Source organism: Cydia amplana, chromosome 27 (assembly GCF_948474715.1).
Source record: "Cydia amplana chromosome 27, ilCydAmpl1.1, whole genome shotgun sequence".
In the NCBI taxonomy this organism is placed as follows: domain Eukaryota; kingdom Metazoa; phylum Arthropoda; class Insecta; order Lepidoptera; family Tortricidae; genus Cydia; species Cydia amplana.
In genome coordinates this window covers 319028-341848 of record NC_086095.1, presented here as the reverse complement: position 1 = coordinate 341848, position 22821 = coordinate 319028, and the positions used below count along the sequence as shown (strand labels likewise).

At 37.1% G+C, this 22821-nt stretch overlaps 1 protein-coding gene across 1 annotated transcript in view; it reads left to right on the top strand.

The window, feature by feature from the left end:
* The first annotated feature begins 231 nt into the window (after positions 1-231).
* The window catches only part of LOC134660551 (ubiquitin carboxyl-terminal hydrolase 37-like), a 38472-nt gene continuing 15882 nt past the window's right edge, over positions 232-22821 (top strand). The window contains exons 1-5 of the mRNA XM_063516326.1: positions 232-614; positions 3676-4329; positions 5549-6553; positions 21106-21205; positions 22295-22453. Coding sequence (XP_063372396.1) covers positions 3751-4329; positions 5549-6553; positions 21106-21205; positions 22295-22453 — 1843 coding nt within the window. The 5' untranslated portion in view covers positions 232-614; positions 3676-3750. The remainder of the gene's footprint in view (positions 615-3675; positions 4330-5548; positions 6554-21105; positions 21206-22294; positions 22454-22821) is intronic.

Genomic DNA, 22821 nt, shown 5'->3' with positions numbered 1-22821 from the left:
GCCGATGAGTCATCTTTCTGACTATAAAAAAAATTGACGCGTGTAATTTTCCTACTTGTCACTTTAGAAATGCAAGATATGTGTACAGAATATGAACTGTAATACAAGTTACGTAGATGCATTTTCGTATGATTAAATCTATAAGTAAACATGATCATTCGTTTCGTTTACTTCAATGCAAATCCGCTGGAAGGGGGACAGCTGTAATATTTGAGGCTTACAACACTGTCGAAAAAACTTGAATTTAATTACCACCAATCACAGCTCTTAATATCGGCTTTATCACAGTCTAATAAAGAATATAATCGCTTAAATTTTCCTATCCTAATAAGACATTTTATCGTTCGAGACGGAAGTGGCATAAAAATAGGATTGCCAACAAAATTCAGTGACGTCACAGGCATGGATGAGGTCTTCTAAAATTACATGAGATCAAAAAAAAAAACAATTTCACGACGTACGAACTGGATTTTGGCGAGAAATTAAATATTTTAGTGTTTGTTTCGGTGAACGGCGCGTGTGAAGTATAAAACGAACGTTAATAGAAGGTTTAACAGTGAATCTCAAGACAGTTGTTCGTTTTGGTTGCTTTGGATACAAAAATTGATATTTATGTGAGTATTACTTAGATTTTCCATACGTTATGCAGTTAATATAATCGATATTAATATAATACGACGTTCCTCACGTGTCACGAAATTAAATTAGTGTTTATTAGACCAGTACTTGTCAAAATCGTGTGTCATGCTTTTACGGTTTCACTAGACCTAAAAATAAATCGGTGAGTATTTTAGGATATATATTTGGCGAATTTGAACGCGCGAGGGCCGGGTGAGTCGCGTGAAAGTGATTTTTATCGATATGCGCGCTAATAACGAAGGAATAACACTTGGCCTTGACTGGCTGAAACCCGCTTTCCATGGTATCATGTTACATGAATGCATTATTAAAAAAAATAAACATGATTTTTTTTCTATTACTACTGAGCGCCAAAACTCGCGTTTTCCTTCGTTTCTTTTGTTAGATTATATTATTCAACTGATCATATTGACCTTGGAATTTGGAATGGAATTCACGAAATTATTTATCACGCGTGTGACTGACGTAATGCCTACATTCCAAGGATGCCATTTAAATACCTAATATGGGTAAATTAATTTGTATGCGGCGTCAAACCCATTGCGAATTTATTTAATTTAATTTTCCTTTCAACTCATGTGGGCTGATAATGTTAAAGAGTATACCTAAGTGACTAAGTGACCCAGTTTTATAGTTATTTGTGTATAAACTGAAATATTTTGAGCAGAGAAAAGTTAGAACTTTGTAGATAATATTTTAATATAGAACTGTTGTCTGATGTTTCACCTTGATAAAAATGTAAACAGCTGACTTGTTTGTATTATTACTTAATTAATTATTTACTATAATTTACAAAAAAGATTTTTTTTTAAACTTTGAACCTTGTAAACTAAAATGGATGTCATAATATGAACCGGTGAAGGCCAGATTTGATTTGTTCCAAAAGTTGTGTTTGAAATGAAATGAAATGAAATTAAATGATATGAGGCTGCTTAGACCAGCTATGCGTAAATAAGTATTAAGGATTAAGGTAACTAAACTATCAAAACCGTAACTCGGGGAGTTAAAGTGGTGGATAAAATTTGTACTCTAACGGAATTAGTACAACTTTTATACTATTTGACAAATCAACTGGCAAAAAGTGTAACCTGTAACTACCAGAAAGTGTAGGAAAAAAATTGATTTGTTAGATATAGGTACTTGTTTGTTTGTATGTAATATGTTGCTACATTATCGCATTGGGTTCAACCTGTAATGATAATTGTATATGTGGAAATAAAATAAATAAATATATAGACTTTGACACCCTATTGAATTTAATTGTTTTGTTAATATTATTATTTCCGGACACGTCCGGGTTTTTTAAAGTCTTTGTCCAGGCGAATTCTTCTCTCTCCATCTCTAAATTTGCCATTTGGCGAATTTAGAGATGGCAATGGCAGCCCTAAATTGAAGTAATAATATATTTACCTTATAATAATAACATATTGTTGTAAGAAAATTCCCTTTTTTAACCCAATATGGTTTTATGGCTGACTTTAAATGTGAATAATTTTTATTCAGCAAATAACATAGTTGGTATATGGTATATACAATCATAAAAAAATAACTTAACAGTATGTTCTAAATCTAAATTAATCTATTGATAGTTTATTAACTACAAAAATTACTGTATTCATAAAACTATTTTTTAAGGTGACCTCATCCTGTTTAGAAAGTTACCTCATAATTTGTTTAGCCTTAAACATGGAGGTGCTAAACAGTCACATTTTACATAATGTTTGTGTAAGCTCTATTACCATTTTTCTGTTTACGATATTAAACATTTGAATTGAACAAAAATGGTAACTATTTTTAATACAATAGTTCGTTTTTTTAGCATTAGAAAAAAAACTACGCGACCTTGACGTGTCTTTTAGTTGAAAAACGCTTTAAAAAAATCAGTAACTATTTATGAAAGCAAAAGAATGTAAATAATCGTACCTATATGATTCATAATTGTTCCATATTTGCCTTGACTTATTTTACAAGTGTTTTTCAATGAAAAGTCACGTCATGATTGCTTACCTTTTTTCTAATGGTAAAAAAGCGAACTAGGTATATAACAAGTTAAAAAAATTCAGCACATATTTAGTTATTTTGGCTGAGAATTTTCCGAAAATCAACATCCATTGTGCCTATTTTGCGTGAAACGAGGTACCGCTACACATAGCACATATTTATAGTGTGTCAAAGGTCTGTTTGATTTCATACATAGACAGAGAGAATCATACTATCTTTGTCTTACACTAGTACTAGCACCCAAAAGAAAAGGATGAGTATAGTTTTTTTTGTTCCTATTTACTGACAAGATTTGGTTGACCCAGTATATCTTCGTAAGTCCCCGTGTAGGTAGGTACTTGTACAAGTACAAATTAAATTCGGGTTTTCAACTCATATAGAAATAAAAGAAAGTTCCAAATTCAAAAGCGCCAAAATTGTCTTAAGGGCATAAGTGTTACGTGGAACTTAAACCCTTTTACACCTGCGCTGCGCGAGACTTGTACCCTTTTTCACTAGGGCCACAGTATTTACAAACCCATATTTGTTTTTTTTTGCTACCTTGCCCATATCTTACTGTCCTTACTGACCTTGGCTACTAATCTTCAAACGAAACAGTCTGTTGCTAGGCGGATGTTATCTGCTAACATCTAGCTGGTAAATTATAGACATGCCTGTACGGTGCTCAACCAGCGAGACGAAATCTTTTGTTTACACGTTAATTATACCTACAACCGAAACCGGTTTTGTTACCGAAACCGAAGGTTTGGTTTTTCTCTAGTTTCGGCCGGAATCGAACCGTCGGCCAAAATAAAACTTGATTTTTATGTCGAAACTGAAACTTAGGTCGGACATTACAAATTATGACATATGACTCAAGAACAAGATACACATTAGGAGCTCGACCTTATCACGTAATAACGCTTATTAATCATCACTTATCCTTGTATAAACATCTGTGCCCGTGGCTGCGCCCTCGTAGTATTCTATTTCAATCTTTATCCCCCCAACTTAATATCGACACCAAATATTAACATACCTCTTTCATTGTTCCAGATTTTCCGAGCCACCATGCAAAAAGCACCCACCTCCAAGTTCAAACTCTAGAATGTGAATACACCCACCGCCAAAATGCCTGTCGTCTCGCCTTATATCAACAGCAGCTCCACTCTGTCCGGATCCTACCGGTCCACCCTCACCTCCTCGTCCAGCCTCGACAAGCCTTACTTCCGGTCTAGCAGCACCTATTCATCTTCAACCTTAAGAAGCTCCTATGGCGACCGAGCCACAGAGTACAGAAGTAGATACTCCGATGTCGATGGCAAAAGGGAGAGGAAAAGTTCCCTAGTGGAGTATTCTAGAAATTCTCGAGCGCCCAGTGTCACAGATTCGGAGAGTGGCGTGTCTACTAGATTCAGAACGGACAGAAGCGAGTCTAGAGGCAGAGATGTTTCCACAACTAGAAGCGAAAGCAGCAAAGTTGAGCGTCCGAAAAGGAACTTCCCAACGTCTGCCGCTTTGGCGATGACCACAGCTGAACTATACAACAAATACTCGCCAGCGAACTATATTCCGTACACGCAAAGGATACAGCAGCAGCAGAATGAGATAGCGAGATCCAAGTCGATATCCAGCGATATCGGGCGGCCGCCGGCGTCTGATGGCTCCAGGTTGAGGAAGCCTAGGAACTCTGCTGCTACGATTATCGAGGTAAGTGTTGAGAATCGTATACGTCTTGAGAGCTAACTGTGAAGCTATATGGATGATTGCTAAATTTAGTTGCTCGGTAATCCCCCTATAGTTTGTCTAAAACTAAAATAATGTACTGGTCGAAAGTGGGACAACTTGTGCAGGAACACAAACTTACGTGAGCTTGAAAATACAGTCAGCAGCAGGTGTAAATATTGTAGTATTGTAGCCAGATCATCGATATACACAATAAGAATAAGAGCGGTCATAATATGCTTCCTAGTGGTACTCCAATAGGTTCATTGGACTTCTTTTTAATTTGAAAGGTTAAGTTAGTTTAAGGTTATTTTAATTTAGAAGAGGTGTTATTTTAAGAGATTTATCATCTTTTTATAGTACTCTCTTTACCAACAATGTTCATATCGTGGATTTTTATTAAATTGTACTTATCAAATGCATTTTAAGGTTCACGTAAGTTTGTGTAGACAGTAGATGTTATAACCGAGAATTTACAGTTTTTTTTCTAGTATTCCTCGGAGGAAGAGATGCTAATAGCTCGTATATCCATCCACATAGCTTCATTGTCTGTTTTGTCAAGATTGTCTTGGTAATGTAGTAGCACAATAAGTATTCTAATTCATCATTCTTGTATAGTTTCGGTTGATGTGTCTGCGAAATTATTTAAATTATTATTTTTAATATTTTTATGTTGTTATTATTCTTTCCTTATGTTTTTGTTCCATATATTTTGAGCCCTGTTTCTATGAATATTGAATTATTTATTTTTAGTTACAATACTTAAATTTAGTCACAAATTAATTGCATTTAGCGATTGTGTATATGTATACGATATTTACTATTGTATTATTTTTTTATCTCCTGTTTTTTAATTTTATATGTGCTGCTGTTTCTTGTATGAAAGCTAGTACTTTGTTCTTGAAAACTATATATCTCAAATCAGCGCTAAATACATACACATATAGGCCTCTTACTATATAATATCTATACTTGTTATCAGCAATATTGACTTGCCAACTTTCGCAGACGCACAAACCATGTGTGCGCGCGTGTGTGTGTGTGTGTGTATGTTCATTAACATTCGCACTAAGAGAGCCATCGCTTAATAGTTGTCACCGTAACTGCTTAACGAGCACACCATGCCACCCAGAAGAGGAACACACACACAGACACGACGCGGCCGAAAAATACCAGTAGATAACCCAGAACATTTCTGACCCAGAGGCCCGAAGGCAGGCGGTTTTACAAAGAAAGCTCACCCACAACCAGCTACGGGAAAAGAAACTCTATGACCAATGGAAATAAGGACAGCAATGGCAATGAGGTACCCTCAGTTTCTGAGATACGAAAGCGTTTCGATCCAAAAATGACAGTGACGAAACTGCCAGCGAACGACTCACGATACTCCAAAACTGTCGATCATTATCTCAATCAGCTTAAAGACGTGGAGAACGGCATAGGGTACACTAAAGTCGTTCCTAAGGACGAAAAGCCAGTGCCTGTCCACTCTTACGAGAAAAACGGCTTTAACAAATGGGATTCGTCCAGCTCACGATCGAACTCAAACTCAGACCTATCATTATCTAAAACCATATCAGAACCGACATCATTAGCCAAGCCTGCAGTCGAGAAAAATGGCATGTCGACATCATTAACAACCAAGCTACCGTACGACAGGATAGCTAGCATCAAATCTCAGTTAGACCCTAACAATCCCATAGGAAAGATTCTAGAAAAATCGACAGTCATACACGTAGAAAACGGTGATGATGACCGCCTGAAGCGGAGCAGTCCCGAAGTCACACCAAAGCTGAAAGAAATTAAGAACGATATAGAGAAACAAGTCAAAACACCGCACACTTCTAACTTTGCTTCGTATATTCAGATCTCACAGCCTATAGCGTCTGGGACAACCAAGAAAGAGGATGAAGAACCTAGACAAACCAAACCCAGTTTGAAATACATAGATTCTGAAGAAGATAGATTAGTGCTCGATAATGATATAGACTCCCCAAGTGGTACAGGTTTTGAGAATAAAACTTTTGAACACGAAAATTTCCTTAAAAAGCGGAGTGAAAATCTCGAAAGTGAAATCGAAGATGGTATCAAATCCATGGAAACCAGTACGGAGAGTACCGTCAGTGAGCCTACAGAAGATTCTAGTCCTGATACTCCTTCTTCTAGAAGAAAGATCTTGGACGCAAAGGATATAGAAGATATCAAAGCGGTAAGTTCTATGTTCGAAGATTCGAGAAATCAGGGGAAAATTCTAGATTGTGTGACGCAAGTCTATTTAAAAACAAAATTACATCGTTGACATTGCAAGTATGACGATTTTACAAATATAGAAACGACACATTTGTGGGTATGAATGAACTCGCATTTTGTTTGTCATGTTTGTTTGCTGAAATAAATTGATCTTTATTCTTTATGCTACAAACATAATATTATTATATCTTTCGACCTAATAAGTGTTACAGAAAAAGAAAATTGTGTAATCTAGATTTTTACTTGATTTCTCGAAACCGCCCTTTTGGCACAGAGTACATAATGCTAGATTAGATACGTCACTCCATTGTCTTTATATATTTATTCCATTTTGACACTAAAAACCGGCAAAAAACTGGAACCGAACCAAGATAACTATGCACAGATTATGCAGTGACTTAATTGCTAATATATAAAATTGCCAATTGAAAATATGACGTATATTGGTACCACCAGACTTTGTCATTGTAAAATCAGCGGTAAGTTAGCTCAGACGAACAGGCCAATTCGAGCTTTAATTATTCGATCTGTTTCCGATATGATCATGATCTGTCAGTGCCAAAAGTGACGTTTTTGGTTGAAGAAATGTCACTTTTGACACTGACAGATCAGTATCATATCGGAAACAGATCGAATTGGCCTGTTACTCCAGTCAAGTAACTTTTGATTTTCAAAACCCCTAGTGTACATTTCATGCAATAGCGTGACGCGCATTCTCGTTTGCATTATGTCTGTTTTTGTATGGGATTTTGAACAGCGCGCCAAGCGGGACGTTTTGTAAACTCAAAATCTCAGACGAAATGACACTTAACGTAAACGCGTACGTCACGTAACGCTATCGAATGAAATTTTCACTAGGGCTACTGATTTTCTAAGTTTCAAAAATTTTTGTTTTTTTTTTCGGAGTGGCGTATATCTGTACATCGTATTATGAACTCTATTCCAACGGCTCCAAGGTCGACACCCGCTTGTTTCTTTGGCTCAGCACAGTTTGTCTAATTTGTTAACCTACTTTTGCGATCAGTTACGCTTTCGACGTTAGTGTGTTCGTGATTTTAGATCTTTTTCCAACATATAGGTTTTCCATGTATTCCTTAAGGCACACTTGCATCATCCCACAAACCTGGGGTTAAGCGATTAAACCATTGACCAAGTGTCAAATTGTACTGGTAACCATGGTAACTCCAGGTTTAACCGGTTAACCCCGGGTTAGTGAAATGGTGCAGTGGGCCTACCTACTGATGATCACTACCGAACGATATCGGCCTGTCAGTTGGACGCAAAAGGTGACAGCTGCGAACAACTGACATGCCGATATAGTCCGGCAGACTTATCATCATTGGAACCCTTTATATCGTAAGATTTTTCTGTGCCTGTGATTTTTTACGACTGAAGACAGGACAAAATATTTTTTGGGTTTTTTAGGTAAAGCGTTATCTTTACATTCAGGCCAAGCGATTTCAACACTGACTTTTATATGACAAAGTGAGGAGGTGTCATCGTAAAAGTCAAATTCCTATAACGTATGGGTTATTGTGGCACTTCCACGCTTTGTTTTATGAGAGTTAATTGACGCTAGTCTAGACTCGAATAGCCGGTATCGATATGGGGCAAGATTGTTAAAAATATCTAAACAAATTCTTAGCCTTGACATTGGCAAGAGAATCTTTGTTGAGATATTTTTGAGCACCTTATTTAATTTAATTTCGTTGTACAGTCTGCATCACATACTCGCAACACATATCTTTGGTTACACACCTTGTGTTACGATATATTTGGATACTTTGGCCGTCACTATATATTTTACAGTACATAATGATGGTGCTAAGCTAAGGGCGGTAAGCCCTAGTGCGGTAACTAGCGCTAAACGTGCGTATGTCAAGAATTTATAGGGTCATATGTACTGTGAAACGTTGTACAATACACGTGCGAAAAGGTAATTCGCAATAGATTGATTTACGGTAGCAAACAATCGGTACATTAATGTAGATATTGAAACTAATGGAATGTATCTCAAATATTCACGAAACAGTTCATCTAATCTAAAATAAGAACGTTTGTGTTAATTAGTTTAAAATTAAAATCCTAGACACGTTATTCGAGACGTCCTTCCTCCATCCTTCACAGCAATCTATTAGTTACGAAAAAAGTGTTTTTTAGACAATGTTTAATAAAATCATCAAAAAATAAGTATTCATTTCTTTCAAAATCCGGTAGACTAAAACGGAGATAAAAGATTGAAGAACCGATAGCCGTTTGTCTTATAAATATATCTGTAGTGCAATATAGGAGATACGATTCTAAACTTATCAAAAATCGATGAAAACCGCAGGGGCCCGTTTCTCAAAAGCTTGTAACTTGTAATACAAGCGGATGTCAATTTTTGACAGCTTTTATTAGAAAGGGACTTCCACTTGTATTACAAGTTACAAGCTTTTGAGAAACGGGCCCCAGCCCAGGTAGCCCTTAACCATAAAGTGAATTTCTGGCACAAAATCTAGCACCTCGATTAGGAACATGGCGTTAAGAATGTGAACTATCATTACTATCATTAGAACTACAATTAGAACTGCACTAGTCTACCAAACGCCTCTTCAAACCAGTATTAGTTGATCTTTATACCCGCGTAGTTGGTACGGAGGTAAAGAGGAAAGTAGAAGACCTCATCTTCATGCAAATATAGTGCCCATTTTCCGCTCTGGATATTGGCAAATTCGCATTATGGAAAATATTTTTATTTTATAGCTTCTTTTGCTTTTTTCGATTTTTAAATTATTATGAGAGTTAGGTTAGATACGAAAACATTTTCGTAAGCTCTTAACTTTTAATCTTACTTCGCATATCTTAGTTAGAGGATGTAACAAAAAAATAAAATAAAAAAATAAAATTTGTTTATTTCAGACTTTTACATCAACCAAACGGAGTAGCCATTAGCGTTCCCCTCTGTCGAAAATAGGCGGGCAATATGGTCACATACACAATGTATGAACTGACGTTTATCTGACATGGATATTTTTACGTTACGTAAACTTTTTTGTACAGAAAATTACAGACAAGACAAGGCGTCTCCGTTTGGTTATATTATATCCTCCAAATCGCATATAGCCACCAGCCTATAAATAAACGCTTTTTTTATCCAACATATTTCTTACGAATCTAAAGGTCTCCTTAAACTGGTCAACCATAGATCTTGATACGTCAGCCAATAGGAACGTCGGAGGTTACGCACACAAATAAACGACCCGAATAGCGAAATGGCAACGAACCTGTTTCTTTTTTTAAACCGTCTTTGTTGGTTGGGGACAACTTGGGGTCTATACACTAGACCTTCAGGTCTACAACCCGTGGGATAGTTTGGGAACTTGATTGGGAAACCTGTGCCCAGCAGTGGGACTAAAATTGATTTTTGGATGTACATACAGTAATCTGCAGAGATAACTGACCCCCCAGCATAGAAACTTGTTTGGAGGGTCAGTTATCTCTGCAGCTTACTGTACAGTCTTTTAGTTTCGACTGAGCATAATATTGCCGAAAATTTCATTTATTCATGTAGAAGTTATATGAAATGGCTAATTATTTTGTGAAATAATTATTCAGGCATGATCATATCTACATGATCAGCTGTAAAAACTTAAGGCTGCCTTTATACTGATGCGGATATGAAAGGAACCAATAGGCTTGATTGTAATCTAGTGGAGCGGCGAAGGGATTGGCCGTTTCGTCTCATCTCGTGGAAAGGCAGTCAAAGGTTCTGAGCCATCTTATCTAACTAGAATAATTTTCAAGATAAGCTTGAACCAAGATTCGAACCTAGGACACCTAGGTCTGGTTACTTCGGAACAAGATTCACATCTTTCCTTCGACCTACTTTCGAAGATTCTAGAACTTAACTGTCTCTGAATCATTAAAAAGGAATTAGCCAATAATATTTACGACAGGTGTGTCATACACAAAAACTATTCAATTATCCACCTTTTTCCCATTCACATAAAGTATAAGAATCGGTTTTTTAACAATAAGCCATACCGTCTCGCGTTGCGTCTCGACCGCTGCTAAAAATATCGCAGTGCGAAATAACGCCTGCTCACTCATTGGCTATGCAAGAAGTTGGACCCACTATATATTGAGCTCTAGATCCTTTAAAAATATACGTAAAATGAGATCTTACTTATACTACTTCTTAACCCTATGACTATTAGTAGCGATGAGAATGAATCTTCTGGATACAAAATTAAAACATTTAAAACCGGCCGAATGTTGGAGCCACGTGCGATTTAAAAAGTTGACCGCCATCTTGGATACCGGGTGACAGTTTGTGAAAAAGTTTTCGTTTTTTGTCTCTGATGTCAAGAAGTCTAGTGTGAATAGTAATTTTAGTTTTCTATTTCAGAAAATTTAATTTTAATAAGTTTGTCGGTGTTTGTGACGTTTTCAACTAAAAGTTACCGCATTGTCGGCTGTCGATAAGGTTGATTCAAATGGGGTTGGCAACTGTGAAAGGTTTGCATAGATGGCGCCATCATAGCTTGCCCCTTTTCCTATGAGATTTGGCTTAAATGGCTGGCATTCAGGGCATTAAAAAACAAAAATTTGACACATTTCTAGGGATTGACAGGGCAAGCTATGATGGCGCCATCTGCTAAATACTTCGACCGGCGAACCCCATTGAAGCATACTAAATACTAAATGGAAATTATAGCCTTATGGACAACCGACAATAAGTACCCTTTTGGCTGAAAATGGCACGATTAATCGATTTTCAATTGTATGTAGATATAAAATATTATTTATTTATCTGGAACAGTTTTTAACTAAGCACAACAGAAAGCGCGGGAAAACTAAGTTGTCTGTATGGAACAAATCTGTAGCCACGTTATGTATAAGTTGTTAAAATATTCTGAATACGAGTGTTAAATCGGGTCAGGAGGGGTAAATATAAGACACGGGTAAAAATAAGACAATTTTTTTTTTGAGTGTTAAAGACGTCTTACTTTTACCCGTGTCGTATATTTATCCCTCCTGACCCTACACTATAATCTGTCATGATTGCCATGAATAAAATCTGTCCCTGTCAAAGTAAAGACAACATTGCCATTGAAAAACTTTGAAAAATTATAGTTTTTACCGGTATAAAATGTTCAGCATCAGACTCTGATTTCCACAGTTTATAAATAACCCTACGTTCAAATCTGGTCTAGTTAACAGGTTTTAGTACCAATAAATAAGAACAAATCATAAAAAAATACCTGTACGACGTTTCGACCGAAGATTTTCACATTAAAAATACATGACCCACTTCACAACTATGTCCACTACGTGCACCCGCGTACCTATATATTAATCTTAATACAGTTTTTAACGAATATTCACTAATACCAGAATATTACATATCACGTATCGCTGGAAAATGTATGACATTTGACAGATGTGAAAGATATGCTTGACAGGACAGATAATATTATAAACTACGATAGCTTTTAAACTACGATAGTTTTTGGATAGTTTTCCTTATACACATTACAACCTGATTACAACTTTATGTGCAGTAAATCGCTTGAAAAAAAAAAGGTTTTGGAATACAAATTATTTTAAATTAAAATTTGGGGCTTCATTGACCTTGCAACAAAACACTTGCGATCGAATTCGTTGTAATATAGTTGGTCAAACCCATTTGTCAGTAAATAAGAACCAAAAAAACTATACTCATCCTTTTTTCCAAGAGCAGCCGATGCAACGGAGCCACGCCGTTTTGTCGACTAAATAACTAGTGTTTAGTTTAAATTTTATAAAATACATATGTATGTTAGTCTGTAAGGTATTTGTAATATGGGCCTGGTCGCCTGAATTAAACTTCGAAATAAAATAAATAAATAAATAAATAAAATTTTCTTTTGTGTGCTAGTACTAGTGTAAGAAAAAAATAGTATGATTCTCTCTGTCTATGATTGAAATGAGACAGTCCTTTGACAAATTGTACCTATTTAATCGGCATTGTATCGAAAAAAAGCATGCGATTAATTGTTGCAAGGTCTGTAGAGCCTTTTAAAAAGTAGTTCCGGACTTTTCAAAAATACTGGCCGATTTCACTGTAAAATTGAACTTGACTGTTAACGTCAGTCAATTTTTTATGTCAAATTATCAATTTTGAACGTTTTCCGTGTTTTCTAACTTATTATTGTGATTTTATACCTATTTGAGCTGAGTGTAAGTTACCGAATACCCAATTTCTGTGATACCTATGTTTGTATATTTGTTTTTATCCATCGAAGGCCTATTGTACCTAAAAACCATGTTCTTATAGAATATCTTTAATATAGAGTCGCGTGTAACGTTATGACGTGGCTTTTGAAAAAACGTGTAGTACACACATAGAAAAGCCATACCAACATACAAGGTAGCATCCTATAGAAGTGATCTACGCGTGCCTCCGTGAGGGACAAAACATACGCAATGCGACGCTATGATTGGTCGAATTTATTTGTTGACCACCATAATCCAGACTAATTTATGGTGGGGAATAAAAAAAGTGAGACTGTGACCAGGTCAAACAATAATAGCGCTTTCGTTGCTACTCCTACTGAAAGATACATAAGCCTATCCCGTTCTGTCAGTTATCCCCACTACTCATGCCCAATTCAACTTCAACTTCAACATTTATTCAGCAAATAGGCCACAAGGGCACTTTTACACGTCAACATTGAATTTACATACAAGCAAAAAAAAATAATAATACATCAACAATTATTAAATACAACTACAACTACCAAATCAAACTAACGTAATACAATTACTTAGAGATGTATAAGGTCTCTTAATGTCGAATTACATAAAAAAACTATAATAATAATATTAAACTAAAAACAAAACAGATACATGGAAAAAAAATCTAATCTTATTTAGAGGTGTAAATGTCTCTAAGTGTCAGAACTAAAAAATAAAATAGTTTATCAAATTATCCTTAGAGATGTATAGGGTCTCCAAGAGTCAGAATCCTGTATGATTACGACGACACATTACGAGAAAAGAAACATACGAGAACCGAATGAGGCGTCTCACTGCAATTAAATTAAAAAATAAAGTTATTAAATATATTCGTGTTAGCTTAAACAGACCCGTCTCCACAAACAGCACCCGTTCACGAGTACGACGCGTATCTCAGCCATCGCCTCCCTCAACCTTCATTCGGGAAAGTGGCGACCCGATCCAATCCAGTTTAATACTAGATTCATGCATACCAAACAATGAAATTGTCGCAATCACAACCTGTGCCACGCGACCAAACGTCGTAAACGCCGTAAAGTTCATGGCGCTTACGCGTTTAGGTCGTGAGATTCACGCTCTGCTTCTATGGTTTGTTGTCAAAACAACATCAACTCATGGTGTAACATAAAAAGATATTTAATAAAAAACAAAAAAATTAAAATTAATTTCTTTCAAAATCCGGTTGTCAAAAATAGAAAAAGATTGAAGAACTGATAGCCGTTTGTCTTATAATTCTATCTGTGGTGCAAAAGTAGGAGATACGATTCAAAACTTGTCAAAAATCTATGAAAACCGCAGGTATAGCCCCAAAAGATGGGTAGGTAGTCTATCTCGCCGCGAGATACTAAAGTGTCATTCAATAGAACTTGCTAACTATGTAAACAAACCGCCATACTAAAATTGACACTGAATGTCAATTTACTAGTAACTTTTGTTTACATAGTTAGCAAGTTCTATTGAATGACACTTTATAAGCCAAGGGCCTAAGGGCCGGTACAGACGGACTGTTACCGGTACAGACGGACTGCAAGGGTAACAGTCCGTCTGTACCGGTCCTTATCTTTGGTCAGCATACCTACCTAGATAATATATCTAGCTTATCTGATAGTATCACACTTTTTACTTTATATATATCTCGAATTATGTAATACGTTATGAAAATATACGTTATTATTATAAAGTGGCTTAGGAGATTCAGTAGAGTAAGTTTTTTACAATTATCTATTCGGTATTGAGACTAAAACTTAACCCCTTCACCGCCAAAGACCGACTTTTAAACTGAGGGTTTGACAGCTGAAGTAAATGGCGCTGCTGTCGTTACTGATATGTAACTCCGTATAAGATGAATAAAGTCTAAGGAAAAAACGTGCCTCGGAAATCATTCTCGGATAGATGGCGCACACACCTTTGACCTATGCTCGACTAGATGGCGTTGACGACACCGTTTCATATTTAACAATTTTAACACATAGGTATCAGTGAACGAACATGGGTTGAAATGATATAAAAATAATAAAATCATTTATCCATATATATAAATTTTTTGATACTTTTATACATTTTCATTTTGGGTTTTAATCGTGTGTCGATAGATGGCAGTAAATTTACTGTGATCACAAAATTTACTATGACAGTAACCCTCTATACTATCTATTCTCTCTGCTGATAGTGAAGGGTAGTCCTCCGCATACAACACATAACGTCGAACATATCGATTGTACAGTCAGCAGCAGAAGTTGCTAAGCGGGCGAGGTGTTCAAAATTACCTTGACACGCTCTTATTCTCTTAACAATAAAGTCGCGTCAAGATCATTTTGAACACCTCGCCCGCTTAGCAACTTCTGCCGCTGACTGTCCAAACAGCAACACTCAACTGTCCATCGGTGGGCCTTATGCCTTTCGTAATAAGGTTTACGGACTGTCAGTTAACAGTGTGGGCGATGGGACTGTCGCCGGTTGCGAAAATTGGCATTCGTTTTTGGCGAGATGCAATTAGGGATGCGACATGCCGAGTCGATATCGATAAAATCACGATGAAATGATAATTCATGGTATCATTGTTCTATGTTGATTTCCGTCTTAATTATCTTGCACTTTTGTGTGTTCTTTTTTTAATTTAATTTTCATAAAAAAGAGAAGTTACAGTTATTAATTATTATTGCTACTTATCTGCCAAACTGCATAGCCTTAGCATTTGCCATTCACTATCTCGTGTTTTGTTACCTATTTACTGCAAAATCTAAGGAAGGATTATAAATTTAGCAGTTCTGTTTATGAATATTTATTGTGTTGTGTGTAATGTCATGTCATGTCGCAATACGTCAAAATTATTGAGGCCATTTTGATAATTATGTGTCCGATTCGTCTTAGCCCGTACATCGCAGCTGGTTGCTTCCGACTGCCCAATCTCACCTTGGTCGGGGCGCAATATAATTTGGTGGTCAACCACCAACTATACGGTTGGAAACTCCAAAGTCCTAGTGGTCGGAGGCCTCATTGCTGACCGCGTACCTACACGTGTGTAAAATGTATATTATTGAGCGTCCATACAAAACAAACTTCGCCTGGTGATAGTTGTAAAATATTTCACTTGTTAAACAGTCAATATGAAACCTAATGTTGATTCAATATAAATTCCTGACAATCTACCATGTGTAATTTTAAGTGACATTGTATATTGTGAGATAAATAAATCATATCATATCATATCATATCATATCATATCATTGAATTTATACCTACACGTGTGTAAAATGTATATTATTGAGCGTCTATACAAAACAAACTTCGCCTGGTGATAGTTGTAGAATATTTCACTCGTTAGACAGTCAATACAAAACTTTAATATTGATTGAATTTATCGATATCGATATTTTAGGTCAATAAATCATCGCGCTGCGCTGACGCCGCAGTGATCGCAGCGCGTGCGCGCGCGACGCGCGATTTTCGATACGAAAGCGAATCAAAGGTTAGGGTCGCGATCTGAACTATTTACCGGTTACCTACCGGTAATGTTTCAACGTAATTACCGGTTCCGTGACGGTAAATATAGGCTGACAAGTCAATTTCGACAGTAGAAAAATTTGAAAGATTATGCGGTGTGTTAATTTTCTCCAAATTTTGAATTTCGACGGTTTTTCTACTGACGAATTGGCTTGCCAGGCTACAAATTATGAAGTGGGTGCGAAACTATGAACCAGTGTTTTGTACAGTTACGTGATGTTGTGACGAATACATAGTTTTAAGTCGGATACTTTTCTACTTCTCCTAGATGATTCCTAAAGGATATAAACTGAAATAGATGTCATATATTAAAGAAAACGTGACGACGAAGCCCACCAGTGGTGCAGGCCGGATTCGAACCGGCGACTTTAGCAATCCGGGCTAACGCCTAAAACCCCTTATAATTTATATATAGTAGTGAAGTGTGACTACTTAAAAAACACAAATCAAAATATTTAATAAAATAATTTGATTTGTTCCCAAAGTTGTGGATTCCTAAAGGAGTTTGGCGTCTCGGCTGTCTTACTTCAAACTAGATTTGAAGAGCCATCTCTACCTACCATCGCACTCTTTTAACTGTCCATCGATGGACCTTATATGCCTTTAAAGTCTATTTTTTTATTCGGTAGACTGAAATGACAGTTAATAGTATGAAATGACATTTCATGTTCATACTATTAACTGTCATTTCAGTCTACGGAATAAAAAAATAGACTTTAGTAATAAGACATGTATGGACAGTCGACAGACAAACAAAAAGCTCTCATTTTAATTGTTCGAATGGTTTGTTCATTCAAATGGTTCAAATACCTGTAAGATAAATTGGATTAGACCCCCATACATTTATTTTAATAGGCCCGTAGCCTCAAGTTATATGCCACGTCATAACGACTCACACTTGACCATTTCGATAACTTTGTTTCTTACGTATAATAACGTATACTAAACGAAAGGTACAATAGATGCCATCGATTTTTTCATAGTTAATTTCTTTCAGTACATATTTTGGATCGCCAAACAGAATTTTATAAGTAACGTTATATATAGACAAAGTGACATAAATTGTGTTGAAACTATTAAATACTAAAGTGAGAAGTGTCAAGACTTGTGAGACTATAATCTAGACTCAGTGCTCAAATTTTAGCAAGTGCAATTTAAAAAAATCCTATACACATCTTTCTAGTGCCTTAAAATTAACTAAGTCCTTCCAAATTCCTGTTACTGGTTCTATCCTGATCCAATCCCTATCACAGAAGTATTTTTACTAAAACAGAAATACCACAGATATTTCATTTGTCTTGCAGCAGACTAACCGATAACTCTAATTAATACGTATCTCACTTGAATAAAATCTCAATCATTGGTACCTGATACCCCCCTCCATTCTTCTTGCCTATAATTTTCTTGACTAAACCCCCGGAAATTTACCCCGAATCCCTTAAAATTCCCAATCAATTTCACGAGTTTCTCTCATTTTGTTCGAAAATCCTTCAAAACGGCTGACTTTTGTTTCAAACTCGGTATTGACTGTATTACTTAACCCCTCCAAAAACCCTTAAAAACATTTCATACGTCCATTCCCTTTGCAAAACTATATTGGTGCTGTGTTTAGACCCAGCGGCGTCCCGTCAATCATAGATCTTAAAAACAAGTGAACTCTGTTTAAGAAACTTATTCCCTACTCGCCTTTGCTACACCTTGAAGTCACTACAGAAGTTCGTAGAAGTATAGAAGAGAAGAGAAGAGAGTTTCCACTTTAGACGTCGCCCGTTCGATGCTCACATATTACGAGGCGTGTGTGGTGCTGCTATGTTTTGTGACGAGTGTGTTGGCGGCTATTGGCAATGAGGTAATTATTTTGAGAGCACATAAAACTGTATTTTAATGCTTTGTCCTACGGCGGTAGTTACGAGTAGATTTATAAATATGACAAGGTAGCTATAATGTATGTTTTGAGATTTACGGCTGATTAAAGTCCTAGTTTTTGTAAATATAAAAAATTGAAGTGATTTGTATTATTACAGCTTTATCTTTTGTCCTGTAAATGACAAAACTACTACTATATATAAGCCCCTGATTTGAATGGATTTGAAAATAAAACAAAACACACCAGAGATGATCTGTAATGCATTTGAACTAAAAATTAAGATGTCGTTTGATATTACATACGACAATTGGATTAATTCCTAAAAATAAATTAATATCATAGTTATTAAACTTGTTGACATTGGTTATCGCCAAAGTCGCCATTAAAAAAATATTTTTTTTCTCGTGGTCACGGTAATGACAAGTTTTATCGCAAGGTGTGGTTGCCGCCGTTGCTTCGAGACTCTGAGTGTGGCGCCCGGGCCGCGGGCCGCGCGCGGGTATGCCGCCTCCTACCAGGTATCGACAAAACTAGACAAATATGGAGACAAGACGAGGGTAAAATTACCCTTTTTTAACTACTTGCCATTAGATTAGTTTAATTAATGTCATACATGGTTTGATGATGTAGATATACGTGAAAGTATAAATATTTGTTAAAAATGGGTTCAGACTACTCTGTAATCTGTTATTATATTTACAGAGTTTCGGAAAAATATTATTCCCTCAATAATATTTTTTTATGTTGCGATAAATATACTCATCCAATGAGTTACATTAGAATAAATCTTTTAGAAATTATCAAAATCATTTGGTTTGAAAGTGACCCCAATTCCCGTGATATGTCACAGGTTTGAATCCATTTTTAAAATAATTATTTACTCTATAAAAAAATCATGATTATCAGTTCTTGTTGATTACAAGAATTTTACATATCCTAGTATACCAAAAAGTAGAGTATGGTAATTATTAATAATTGTTAAGTATTTAGCTATCAAAACATTACGTCTACGCCAAAAATAAAATACTTATTTTACTTTTATTGTCATTTTAAAATATATAACCTAATCGCACATACGTTACCCAACATAGAACCTGCGCGGGTTAGCGTGCGCGTCGTGCGTCACAGGCGCCCGGTAATGACCACCACGGTAATGACGCAGTAACACGTCGCTTTTGTGGCATGCTGATGACACCGAACTAATTTACTTAGACTTATGAACTGTTATATATAACTGCACACACCTGTTGCCCAACATGGAAGCTGCGCGCGTTAGCGTGCGCATCGTGCATCACAGGTGCTCGGTAATGACGCAGTAACACGTTGCTTTTGTTACATGGTGATGACACCGAACCAATTTACTTAGACTTATGAACTGTTATATATAACTGCACACGTTCGCCTCGTGCGTCACAGGCGCCCGGTAATGACAAACGGCGTTATTCATAAACGGCTGCTAAGTTAATCAGCTGATGATCATCGTTTGCCCCTCTCTATGACAACGACAGATAGAGACATACGACGATCATCAACTTATAAAGTTATCAGCCGTTGATGAATAACGCCATAAATGACCACCACGGTAATGACGCAGTAACACGTCGCTTTTGTGGCATGGTGGTGACACCGAACTAATTTACTTAGACTTATGAATTGTTAAATGTATATAACTGCACACACCTGTTGCTCAACATAGAAGCTGCGTGGGTTAGCGTGCGCATCGTGCATCACAGATCACAGGCGCCCGGTAATGACTACATGACAGTAACACGTCGCTTTTGTAGCATGGTGATGACCCCGAACTAATTTACTTCTACTTGTGTATGAACTGTTGTCGTGAATATTTGAGGTGTTAAGTTTAAAAGTTTCACGGTTAATTTCCGCTGTATTATTCCGTTTGTGGGTCATAAATTCACGATATTATATTTGAAGTTGTACGTTACAAAACAATTTTTTTAATTACCTAGATTTTTGTTCTTGTCCGCGTTGGGCTAGCGTGGGGACTATAGCCCAAGCCCTCTCGTGCATGAGAGGAGGCCTGTGCCCAGCAGTGGGACGTATATAGGCTCAAATTATTCTTTTCATTTGTTCCTAGCATGTGAACCCCCGTTTGATTCAGGTGAGCTTGTGTCGTGTGTAGAACATTCTGCTTTTTAGTTCATTTAGGTTTTTGCACGTTGTGAACACATTTTATTTAGTCTTTGATTTATTAGATATTTTTAGGTTAATGAATTGTGTGTCTTTTTCTGGTTTATTTGACTCTGCAGGCAATATTTGACAAGTTTATTAAATATATTAAAAACGGCACGGCAGTCGAAAACGCTCGACATGTTTCCGTCACCGTCAACGCAAGCTCCTGATGATACTCCTCAGTACGGAGTGAAACATGTCGGGCGTTTTCGACTTAAAACTCGTGAGTGATCCGTTCTTAATATATTTAATATGTCTGTGTTATTAAAATTTGACAAGTTCTCAAAAACGTTAATATCTATTTTTCAGATATTTTTGAGCCTTTCCTGTCAAATATTATTTTGTGGACAGTCGACGTGAAATATATGTTTAGAGTTAGACCAAGATAAGTCTGCAACGATTTTGATAGCATCGCAGTGTAAGTGTTATTTTAAACGTCAAACTTCTATCAAATTGACGTAGGTATAAATAACACTACGTACGGTCAGCAGCAGAAGTTGCTAAGCGGGCGAGGTGTTCAAAATTACCTCGACACGCTCTTATTCTCTTAACAATAAAGTCGCGTCAAGATCATTTTGAACACCTCGCCCGCTTAGCAACTTCTGCTGCTGACTGTATACTCCGTATGTTATAGAAATCGTTGCAGACTTATCTTGGTCTAATTCTAATTGTTTTTTTGGATTGGGTAGGAGTTAGCGGGTGGAAAGAGCGGGGGGAGCGGGCTGCGGCGCAGCACCGAGAGGGAGCGAGACACCATCAGCGAGAGCCGAGAAAAGTCGCAGGTTAGCGGTAAGTGCGAAAGAGATAAAACTATTATGTCCCTTTGGATTTTTTATTATTAAATTCTTATCCATACTATAATTATTACATTTTAACGGTCTGGTCTAGTTGGTAGTGATCTTGCCTCGTCGTTCCCACCATACTAAATTTATGCCATGGAAATTTAAACCAAATCATTTGGAAAATAGAGTTCATATTCCTTCGATTCACGTTTTAAGTAAGAACAAAGAAGTTTCAGTGTAAACTAAACCTATCCAGGGTTTTTATTTGCGTTGTCCCGGCATTTTGCCACGGCTCATGGGAGCCTGGGGTCCGCTTGGCAACTAATCCCAGGAATTGGCGTGGGCATTAGTTTTTACGAAAGCGACTGCCACCTGACCTTCCAACCCAGAGGGTAAACTAGGCCCGTATTGGGATTAGTCCGGTTTCCTCACGATGTTTTCCTTCACCGAAAAGCGACTGGTAAATATCAAATGGTATTTCGTACATAAGTTCCGAAAAACTCATCGGTACTAGCCGGGGTTTGAACCCGCGACCTCCGGATTGCAAGTCGCACGCTCTTAACGCTAGGCCACCAGCGCTTCACAACTACAATTTTATATTAAATCCTTATCCAGATGCAGGGATATAATAATACAATTTCAACTGTCAGGGCGCATAGCCAAACGTGCAAATCGTTAACGCTCTGTAGCGTATCGTAGTCATCTCTCTAGATTGCATGTTGGCTACGCACCCTGGTCTAGTCGGCAGTGATCCCGCCTATGTATAAGTTTAGAATGTATTTAATTTGCTGGACTTTTTTTAGCCAGTTAAATATTTACCTACCTAACGGTGCCAATGTGAAGCTGCATGAAATTGTATATATTAGGTGCAAGTCTATCGTCTTCTTAAAATCACAATTTAATTACATACTAGCGACCGGCCCCGGCTTCGCACGGGTTAACAAATTATACATAAACCTTCCTCTTGAATTGCTCTATTTATTAAAAAAAAACCGCATCAAAATCCGTTTTAAAGATCTAAGCATACATAGGGACAAACAGCGGGAAGCGACTTTGTTCTATACTATGTAGTGATTTTAATTTCCTCGTGATCCAGGTCTAAACGGACTCCGCAACATCGGCAACACCTGCTTCATGAACAGCGTCATCCAATGCCTCTCCAACACCAAACCCCTCCTGGAGTACCTGGACCAGGAGCAGTATACATCAGACATCAATACAACTCTCTCCTGCATGAAGGGCGCGCTCATAAAAGGTACCATTACTGGGCTGGATGGACTGTCCAGCGTAATCCAACACTAAACCCCTGCTGGAGTATCTAGATCAGAAGCAGACACCAACACCACTCTCTCCTGCATAAAGGGCGCGCTCATAAAAGGTACCATTACTGGGCTGGATGGACTGTCCAGCGTAATCCAACACTAAACCCCTGCTGGAGTATCTAGATCAGAAGCAGACACCAACACCACTCTCTCCTGCATAAAGGGCGCGCTCATAAAAGGTACCATTACTCGGCTGGATGGACTGTCCAGCGTGATCCAACACTAAACCCCTGCTGGAATATCTAGATCAGAAGCAGACAACAACACCACTCTCCTGTATGAAGGGCGCGCTCATAAAAGG